Source organism: Arachis stenosperma, chromosome 3 (genome assembly GCF_014773155.1).
Source record: "Arachis stenosperma cultivar V10309 chromosome 3, arast.V10309.gnm1.PFL2, whole genome shotgun sequence".
NCBI lineage: Eukaryota > Viridiplantae > Streptophyta > Magnoliopsida > Fabales > Fabaceae > Arachis > Arachis stenosperma.
Window position 1 is genome coordinate 56793622 of NC_080379.1, and position 10861 is coordinate 56804482.

Sequence of the window (10861 nt, forward strand, 5' to 3'; positions counted from 1 at the left end):
ACTTGGTTCTCCCTTCTCTACCGAATTTTCCAATTTCTCCTTCATGCTTTGCTCTTCTTTTGATTTTTCACATGTGGTCACGGAAATACCTTGAGTATTCAAACATTGGTGGGCTAAAGTGTGCACCACCTTGGTCAAATTGGTCACAAACTCAAGTGTATCCCTCTTCATGGCTTCTTGTCCTTGGAATAAAAAAGTGAGAGGATCGTCTATTGGGGCTTGGGGTGAATAGGAAGGTTCACTATTTTGGAGAGAGGGTTCATAGTAGGAAGGTGGTTCTTCTTGGTAATGGTATGGAGATGGTGAGTGTTGAGGTGGTTCATGGTAGTAATCTTGATAGGGTTGTGGTGGTTCTAAAAGTTCTTGCTCATAATGGTCATAAGAATATTGTATGGGTGATTGGTCATATGATGGATATGGATCATAGGGCGGTGTTTGGTAATGAAAGGCTTGTGAGAATGGTTGAGGGCTATGTTGAGGATGAGATTCATAGGCATTTGATGGTGGTTGTTGAGTGTCACAAAAGAGTCATCATAGCCGTTAAATTGGCATGCATTAGGATGGAAATTATACCTATAAGTATCCGGAGGTTATTGCCAAAGGAGTGATCAATTCCTTGAGACTCCTCCCATCCTTGTTGGTTCCATCCTTGGTACATGTTATCATTGAAGTGCATATTTCCTACAACACAATTAGAACCAAACTCAAAGCCAAAGTGAGAATTCATAGTGAGAGAACAAAATAAAACTAACAAAAATTAAGAAACAAACAAGAGATAAACCTATTCACAATATTCACATATGTACAATAACCAATAACATAACACCATTGCAACTCTCCAGCAACGGCGCCATTTTGATGATTGGATTTTTGACGGTTTAGAATTTCACAAATAAAATCTCGTTGAAGTATAGTCTCTAAACCTACAATAATCCTTTCATGCAAAAATTTGTTTATCACAAGTACAAACCCCTAAAATCTATAAACCGAAGTATTTAAACCTCGGGTCGTTCTCCCTAGGATTTACAATAAAGTGTCTTGTTATTGGTTGTGAGTTATTTTTGGGGTTTTGATAAGAAGCATGAAAGATAAATGGCAAGAAAGTAAACTAAGGCCTAAAAAGGTCTTGGCAAGGGTTGGTGGTCAAGGATCTCTATCCTAATCACTAACCACAATATGAGAATTGGTAAGGATTAATCTCATTAAATCATCCTCTAACTAGTAGTAAAGGAAAGTTAAATGAGTTATATCAATCCTAGTCCATAAGTCCTAACTCTCCACTAATTCAATTAGTGAGAACTAGAGTCAATGGATCCCAATCATCAATTACTTGGACATTAGTAACTCAAGAGTTCTTAAGTTACCTTTCCAAGCCAAGAACATAAAATTCTACTCTAAAATTCAACCAAGCATTTCATCAAACACTTGGAAGGCACAAAAGAAAAGCATAGTAAATTGACAACAAGAATGAAATCTAACAACAATCAAATGTAAAGAATTAACAACAACAATTAAAGGAAACAAGATCTACATGAATTACCTCTTATTGAATTGAAAGAAAATGGAAGGAACAATAGTAGATCTACAACAAAACATAAGAACAACATAAAGGAATTGCAACAAAAGAATAGAGGAAGATGAATGTAACAACAAAGAATTGAAAGGTAGAAGTAGAAGAAAGCAAAGATTAAAACTTAGATCTAAGAACAAATCCTAATCCTAATCCTAGAGAGAAGTGAGAGCTTCTCTCTCTAGAAACTAACTCTAACTACTAAACTAAGCTAATGATTAAAAGTCAGTCAATTCCTCTTCAATCCTTGGCTTAAATAGCATCAGAAATGAGTTGGATTGGGCCCACAGGGCTTCTAAAATCGCTGGCCACGTGTTGCATTAAGTGGGTCATGTGCCACCATCGGTGCGTCCGCGTACCGTGCGCGTGCGCGCCCCTATGCGCAATGCAACTATGGTAAATCTTATATTGTTTCGAAGCCCCGGATGTTAGCTTTCCAACCCAACTAGAACCGCATCATTTGGACCTCTGTAGCTCAAGTTATGGTCATTTAAGTGCGAAGAGGTCGGCTTGACAGCTTTCCAGTTCTTTCATTTCTTCATGAGTTCTCCAACTTTTCATGCTTTCTTTCTTCATTCCCTTGATCCAATCTTTGCCTCCTAAATCTTAAATCACTTAACAAACATATCAAGGCATCTAATGTAATCAAGGTGAATTAAATTTATTTATTTTAAGACCTAAAAAGCATGTTTCCACTCTTAAGCACAATTAAAGGAGAATATACAAAACCATGCTAATTCATTGGATAAATGTGGGTAAAAGGTGATAAAATCCCCTAAAATCAATACAAGATAAACCCTACAAATGGGGTTTATCATTATGAGATTGTATCTTTTTAGGTTTTGAGTTTAATAAACAAGGAATGTAAATAACAAGAAAATAAATTAGTAACTGAGAAAGCTCTTAGCAAGAATTGATAATTAGAAGTTCTATCCTCATTATCATTGTCATTTGTGATGGTAAATGCAAGTTACCTTCACTTAGTTAACCTCTAACCAATGAAGGAAGGTCAAGTGCATACAATTAACTTGAGTTCACAAGTCCTAGTCAACTCAAAGTGAGAGGCTAGCTTTGGTGAAGTTCAAGCTAACCGGCAATCTTCAATTACCAATCAACAAATGAGTTTTGATAACTCAAGAGTCTTTAATTGATTAATCCATGTTAAGAACATAAAAATCTAATTTAAAACCCAACCAAGCATTTTATCAAACACTTGGAAGGCATAAAATAAAAGCATAGAAAACTAACAAGGAAAATAAATATAAACAACCAATTGCGATCATCAATGATTAACAATTAAAGAGAGCAACAATAAACATAGAAAACACAAATTGCATTAGAAGAAATCAAATGTAATAATAGCTCATAAATATGAAAATGGCAAAAAAAGGGAAATAATAAGGGAGGACGATGAACTAAAGTGCTTGAACAAATAAAAGTAAGAGAAAACTAAATTAAAGTAAAATTGAACTTGAACCTAAGGAGAAATTGAAAAGAGAAACCCTAAAACCTAGAGAGAGAAAAGAGCCCCTCTCTCTAGAAAACTACATTTAAAACATAAAATTATGTGAATGAATGTTCAATGATTGATTCCCCCACTCTGCAGCTTCTAATCTGTGTTTTCGGGCTTGGAACTGGGCCAAAACCAGCCCAGAAATCGCCCCCAGCATTTTCTGATATCTACAGCACGTGACAGCTTGTCACACATACGCGTCACCACGCGTACGTGTCGCTTGACAAAATCCTGATCACGCGTATGCGTCGCCCACGCGTACGCATCGCTTTTCTGCCGCACCAGTCACGTGTACACGTCATACCACGCGTGTGCATCACCTAACTGCAAGGAAACTATGAAAAATGGCATATCATTTTGAAGCCCTAGATGTTAGCTTTCCAACGCAATTAGAACCGCTTCATTTGGACATCTATAGCTCAAGTTATGATCGATTTAGTACGAAGAAGTCAGGATTGATAGCTTAGCAGTTCCTTCAATTTCTTGTATTCCTTCCACTTTTGCATGCTTCCTTTCTATACTCTAAGCCATTCCTACCCTATAAATCTTAAAAACACTTAACAAACATATCACGGCATCGAATGGTAATAAGAGAGGATTAAAATTAGCAAATTTAAGGCCAAAGAAGCATGTTTTCAATCATAGCACAAAATTAGGAAGGAAAATGTAAAACATGCGAATTCTATGAATAAGTGTGAGAATAAGGGATAAAATCCACTCAATTCAGTACAAAATAAACCGTAAAATAGCGGTTTATCACTTCTCAAGATTTTTCTCACTAGCATCTGTTCGGAATGAATAATCCCCATAGCGTCCAAGCTATTAATGATGATAAAGAATCTTTCGAACATGTCATCCATTGATTCTCCTTCCTTCATAGAGAATATCTCATACTCTTTGCTAAGCATGTCACTTCTGGTTTCTTTTACTTGTGTGTTGCCCTCATGTGTGACTTGGATCTTATCCCAGATTTTCTTTACTGTTTTGCATCTTGAAACCTTCAGGTATTCCTTGAAGCTGGTTGCACGGTTCAGCATGTTAATAGCCTTGACATTTAGTTTCACCTTCTTGTCATCTTCGTTCCAATCTGCTTCGGTTTTAGGAGTGACAACACCATCAGCGGCTGTTTTTTTTTTTTTTTGAAGAATGGATATCTGTTGTTGGACTATGCTTCTGTCAGAGTATAAGCCACTGTGTTGAAATCCATGTTGTTCACCATCAAGATCTTTCCTCCAAACTGTGAAGCTTGATCTCTTTGAGACCAAGCTCTGATACCAATTTATGGTAATCAGTGGATAAGAGAAGGGGGTGTTGAATCTTAGCCCATTTTTTGCTGAATCTCAATCATTGATTTTCCAAACAAACTTTAGGAGATATTTCTGCTTTTGTCTCGTGTCGAGTTAAGAGACACTTTTGTTTTGTCTCGTGTCGATTTGAGAGACATTTTTGTTTTCGTCTCCTGATTAACAGAAACAGAGAAATGAGTAGAGAAGAAGAATTAACACCAGATATATCTTGATTCAGCCACTAGGTGCAGTGTGGCCTACATCCAGTCTCCATCACAACAATAATGGAATTTCATTATCTCTTTTTCAAGATTACAAACACCAATTTCTCCCTAGGAACTACCCATTCCTATCTGGGACAAATTCAGATTCTATCCCCAGTCTGAACCTGACTTGGATTCAAAATAAGCTTTCAACTGCAAAGTGTTAACCTAACTTGCAAGGGAACAAGTCCAGATTCTAACCCAACCTGAACTTAAGTAGGACTCAAACCTAGCTTTCAACCGCAAAGTGCTAACCTAACTTCCAAGGGAATCCCCTCAGGATCATGACAACAAAACGAAAATACATACAAAGAATTTCTGAGATAACTACAGATTTTTCTTTAACTTTCTACCTTTTTTCCACTCATTGGCTTTTTCTTACAAAATCTCACATATTGCCTTTTACCAATGAAATAAAGACAGACTCACTGAGAAAAAGAAATATTCAATAAAAGCCATGAAGGAGAAGAATAACTAGCTCAAATAGCTCTGAAAACCCAAACGTGTGCTTACTCCTTGATCTCAACCCTTGGCCGTTCACCCTTATTATAGAAGGGCAAGCTTCCAGAGTTGAAACAGTTTCAACCAACCCAGCAACTTCTTCTCCAACATAAGTTAAGTCACGGTTTGAACAAAAGAAAGAGAGAGAAAAAACCGAAACTACATGTATGTACCTCTCTCAACCTTTTTTTATCTATTTTCTTCAATCGTGGACATTGATCTTGACTTTGACCCCAAGAATTGATTCTGAACGTTGATGAGTGTCTGACCCAGGCTGGCTTCAAGCTTCCCATTTTTACTTCTTCCCGACCTGAGACTCAAAGGCTATCTTCTTCACAAAAATGGAAATGAATCTTTGCTGCGCTTTTAAGATAGATTTGCTTCATAAACCGAGACATTTCTTTCCTTCCTTGGCAACAAATCTTTAAGCCTTTCTTTAAATCTTTCCTTCTGTGGAAACAATCTTTCTTAGCCTTTCTACATAAGCTTTTCTATGTGGCTTTAATTTTTTTCTTTTTTTTAATGAAAGATGTGATCGAAAGCAAGAGAGAGGAAAGAGAATAGAGAATAGCTTTTATTGGAAGTCATCAATGCAAATTAAATTGAATTGAATTTGGAGTTGCGGTTACCAAGGGTGTAGTAACCGAAGCATGATTTTAATGAAATTAAACTCAATTGAATTTTTACTTCCAATAACCAAGAATGATAACTTTGACAATTTGAATTCTCTTTGGTTTGTGACCACCGAACGACTAAGGTTTTGGGCCATTTTCTTCTTTTCTTTGCTTTTTAATTGTTTAGCCACTTGAAGTGAACAATTATTATTGGGCTAAACTTGTTTAGTAACCAAACTGGACTCTCATCACTTGGGCCTCTTTGAATCGCTTTCTCTTTTAATATTAGCCACTATTTATGAAATAAATTTTGTGTAAGGCTGGCCATTCAATAATTAAATTGGGTTTGATTGCATCTTAGCCCAATATTAAAAAACTAATTTGCTTCCTGCATACTAATAAAAACATCAAACAAACCATTGGAAGCAATTTAAACAATTAATAATATTTTAATAATTTTTTAATTTATATTTAAATAATATTTGCTCATTATTTCACTTTTTCAAACTCAACACATATAATATATAATAGATAAATAAAAAGAAAAAGACTAGTTTAAATAATCGGCGGGCGCCAACTTAATTGAAGGAAAAGATAAGCTGGCTAGCTTAGTAAAGTGTTCCTTACTTCCTTTTGGCTCCTTTACTGTCTCACTCAGTCTCAACTCTCAACGGTCTAAACTCTATACTCTAGTCTAAATTCTAAACAAAGTCACACATGCTCTGCACTATGACACACCTCAAACCCTAGCTCCTTCCGATCTACTCACCACAATTCTGCTTGCCACCGTCCGTGGTCGCCGTGCTGCTCTGCCGTGATCGCCGTACTGCTTCTCTCCCTCGTCGCCGTTCTGCTCGCCGTTGTCACCGAAATTCTGGTAGGTGAGTCCTCTCTTTGCTGTGTTGTGTTGACTTGTTAATTTGCTTGATTAATTAGTTGATTTTCTGGTGCTGTGTTCGTTCAATTTTAACTGATTTCTCAGACCCTATTTCAAATTTCATGGAAACATTAGTCCTTGTTGGTGTTTGAACATTTCCCTTTTGATCTGTATATCATTGTGTCCCCTGGATTTGAGAAAATGTTCACTTTTGACTATACAGTTTTTGAATCACTATGTAGATTTTTGCTGTGTCACACTATCATTGCAGTACCTCAATGTTTCAGCCTCATTTACTCGTAATTTTCTTCAATTCTAGCAATTTGAATGCAACAGAAACAGTAATCTACTACCAAAGGCCTCTACTCTTTTTGATATGTGTTTTGGAGCTCCAAATAAATACAAACTCTTAAGTAAATAAATTCAGTTCCAGTTTGATATGATGTACAAAATCTGCTCCATTTTTTTCTCTCCTGTTAATTTTTTTATCTTTTGATTCTAGAAAAGGGTGGAGAATTTTAATATGCACAAGTATTCTCAAACATGTTACATACTTAATGATTCTCACTGACTCAAAAAGGAACTACAAATTCTGCTTTGTTTTGTAAGGTGTTTTTTTTTTTTTTCCACTTCCAGTACATATAGGAATGTTGTGGTTTATAGTTTCAACAATTTGATGCTTAATAGGCTCAAGATTGTTATGAGCTTTCAACCGAGTATGAAGGGAAGCATAATAATTGAGAAGTTGGAGGAACTTGGGAATATGTCTTAGTGTTGGCCTTTGAATGACTTACTTGGTTACATAACGTATGTCAATTGAATGACTTACAGTTTATCTTTGATAAACTATTTAATTAAAGACCATGCCATCCAATTCCCTATAAAATAACGCAGAAATTATATTGGCGGTCATCCTCATTTGAATTAATGATATACCAAAGTTATGTGCTCACTATAAATCTAATATACCAAAAGTATCCCCACCTTTGTTTTTTTCCTTCTGTTTCTAACACTTTCTCTTCCTCTTTCTGTGCGCTCAAATTGTTGAATCAATTCAGCATTTCTTTGACACTGAAATAACGAAGAAACAAATGAAGATGAAGACCAAAACACCATTGAAGCAGCTCAAGCTTGCTGTTCCTGCTCAAGAAACACCCATCACTTCATTCCTGTAATTATATTCTCTCTATCTTCTCTATTAACACTCACCCATGTCTTCTTAGCTTCACCACTTAAATTCGCATGTAAAATTGCCGTCGTTAGCTTTATGTCACTCTTTATGCTTTGTTGTTGCTACCTACCAAAATATACTAGTTTAGCACGTGGGTTAGTTTGACAACAATTCCAACATGCAGTATCTTAGATTACTTGTTTTTTTCATGTTTTGAGCTCGGGAAATTGTCTTCTTTATATGAGAAGAAAACTTTCTTTATATCAGGACTGCAAGTGGCACGTTCCATGATGGAGATCTGCTGTTAAATCAGAAAGGACTGCGTCTCATATCTGAAGAGAAAGAATCAAGGGTAGCTCTTATTTCTTCCACATTCCCATTTGTTGTTTCTACTTTCTAATCTACTATTTTCAATTTTGCATAAATTTTGCCTAATGAGTTGAATTTCAAAGCCAGCTTCCATTGTTTTATTAGGATCTAGAAACTACATTGCTTATCTTCAATCAGTTATGGTGTTCAGTTTTGATTACTTGGTTGCAATTTTCTCTACTAGTTTCTTCAACAATGTACATTGCACTATCGTTTGCAGCAATTATTGTTAGTTTCAATTTTGATGACTTTGATTCAATTTCATTTTCTTTGTAGCATCTAATCTTAGACTTGTAATTTTCCTGTTTGGACAGCCTTCTGATGGTAAGGAACTGGAATTCGATTTCTCCCTTGATGACCTTGAGACCATCAAAGTGATTGGAAAAGGTAGTGGTGGCGTAGTACAACTTGTTCAACATAAGTGGGTTGGAAGATTGTTTGCTCTGAAGGCGAGTACATGCTGCACTTAATAACCTTATTTGAATTGCGTCTGATTTTTATTTGACACATTATTTTAAGGTCAACATAGTTTCCTTAAAGTTCCTTTCTAAAACAAATGGATTCATGACATGAAAATTTTGAAACAAGTGCAATGCTTATTTCAGAAGTTTGTTTCACATGTTCATCTTAATACGGCAGCTATCTAAAAGATCAGGTTTGGATCATCAGCTAATTAGATTGGAGCCTTGACATGATGCAGACAGCAACCTTAGTATGAAACTGTGTCTTTTATGCTGCAATTCTTTTCAGAAGTACTTTCTAGATCAGCCTTTTCTGCTTCCTCCTAAAATTTGATCTATATTATTTGTTTGTTATCTTTGTTTTTAGCTATTTCAATAACACAGTTTAAAATTGTGTTCTTGCGCTGCTGTAAGGGATTACATTTTAAAGTAAAGCATACTGAATTTAAAAATTGTTTTTCAAGTCTCAACCCTGTACATTTTGCTTCTGTTCTTCATTGCAGGTCATTCAGATGAACATACAAGAGGAGATTCGAAAACAGATTGTTCAGGAACTGAAAATAAACCAAGCTTCACAATGTCCACATGTTGTGGTTTGTTACCACTCATTCTACCATAACGGAGTTATATCGCTTGTCTTAGAATACATGGATCGCGGTTCTCTGGCAGATGTAGTCAGACAAGTTAAAACAATTCTGGAACCATATCTTGCCGTGGTTTGTAAGCAGGTATGGTAGACCATAATTCTCTTTTCAATCTTGTTGAAATTGCCACATTCTAGTCCTGTCAACAATTGAGGCTCATTTTCTGTTCCCTGGTTAATTATTTATGAGCCATGTCCATATTACAGGTGTTACAAGGTCTTGTTTACTTGCATAATGAGAGACATGTGATACATAGGGACATCAAACCATCCAACTTATTAGTCAATCACAAAGGGGAGGTGAAGATTACTGATTTTGGCGTTAGTGCTATGTTGGCAAGCTCAATGGGCCAAAGAGATACATTTGTCGGAACTTACAACTACATGTCGGTATGTAGCTTTTTTTTTTGGCTCTATGTTACCAGAATATACTTCGTATCTACAATCAAATTCATCATAATCAATAGACTGATTTGTTGGCTTCCTCTTTTAGCCAGAAAGAATTAGTGGGAGCACTTATGATTGTAGCAGTGATATCTGGAGTTTGGGCTTGGTAGTACTTGAGTGCGCCATAGGAAGGTTTCCTTACATACAATCCGAGGATCAGCAATGCTCCCCTAGTTTCTATGAGCTTCTGGAAGCAATTGTTGAAAGGCCTCCACCTTCGGCTCCGGCAGATCAATTCTCTCCAGAGTTCTGTTCATTTGTATCATCCTGGTAATTGTTATTTTGTTTCACTCTCTGTGTCCCTACCAGGAAAACTGAAATCGATAACTATTTCAAGTGGTCATTTTGATCCATTTGTTAGTTTAATCCGGTATCACCAAAATTGTTGTAAATTCTGAACAAACTGTCTTGTTTCAATTCTAAGTTCAATTTGGCTTAATGCAGCATCCAAAAAGATCCACGGGATAGATTGACATCCTTGGAGCTTCTGGTTAGCAACCTAACGCTGTTTTCTTTTACTTATGAAATGTTATATCTTATTAAAAATCTTAAATGCTGATTCTACTAATCTTATTGTGAGTTTACAGGACCATCCTTTCATAAAAAAGTTTGAAGATAAAGATCTTGATCTTGGAATTTTAGTAGATAGCTTGGAGCCCCCTGTAAATTTTGCTAGATAAAGATCTTAAAATGCAATGTGTAAAATTTGTACTTGACCATCATAACTCTTGAAACAGTTCATGAAAACTTCTCGTCCGTGATGCTACAATAGAAATATATATCCGTGTCAGTTTTGAGATTGTTAACTTCAATTATAATTTCATTAAACTTATTTGTGTAATAGATGTTTGCATTCAATAGCTTCACCATTTTGGTAGTTTATTCTTTCATCATTAAAATTCGTACATCCTTGAAGCAACTTGGGATACTAAAATAAATATATTTTGTGTTTTGACGTTGAGAAGTTATATTTGTATACAATTTACGAGTGTTTCATCTTCAAGGTGGATTCTGTGGTGCCTTCTAAAGAACAGTAGCACCGCAAAATTAACGTCATCTAATAAAGGCTGATTGTGCCTTCAAATTTCTAGAGTAGTGTTACCATATAGCTAGTATGATATAGCTAAGATCTCATAATGTTCTCTC

At 35.8% G+C, this 10861-nt stretch overlaps 1 protein-coding gene across 2 annotated transcripts; it reads left to right on the forward strand.

Annotated features, from left to right (window-relative positions):
* The first annotated feature begins 6388 nt into the window (after positions 1–6388).
* Positions 6389–10550, forward strand: LOC130969569 (mitogen-activated protein kinase kinase 6). 2 transcript variants are annotated; one of them, XM_057895350.1, is made up of 9 exons: positions 6389–6628; positions 7683–7795; positions 8063–8147; positions 8479–8613; positions 9129–9353; positions 9476–9658; positions 9762–9985; positions 10160–10205; positions 10303–10550. In XM_057895350.1, exons 2-9 carry the CDS (start codon positions 7716–7718, stop codon positions 10393–10395), a joined length of 1071 nt encoding a protein of 356 aa, XP_057751333.1. In that variant the 5' UTR covers positions 6389–6628; positions 7683–7715; the 3' UTR covers positions 10396–10550. The 2 variants fall into 2 exon arrangements, with proteins under 2 accessions (XP_057751333.1, XP_057751335.1); XM_057895352.1 differs by having other exon boundaries at positions 6389–6624.
* The last annotated feature ends 311 nt before the right edge of the window (positions 10551–10861 follow it).

Coding starts and splice junctions, on each gene's coding strand:
- LOC130969569 (XM_057895350.1), top strand. CDS start 7,716: ATGAAGATGAAGACCAAAACACCATTGAAGCAGCTCAAGCTTGCTGTT. Junction 9,354..9,475: donor TTGCCGTGGTTTGTAAGCAG/GTATGGTAGACC, acceptor TCCATATTACAG/GTGTTACAAGGTCTTGTTTA. Junction 10,206..10,302: donor TGACATCCTTGGAGCTTCTG/GTTAGCAACCTA, acceptor GTGAGTTTACAG/GACCATCCTTTCATAAAAAA.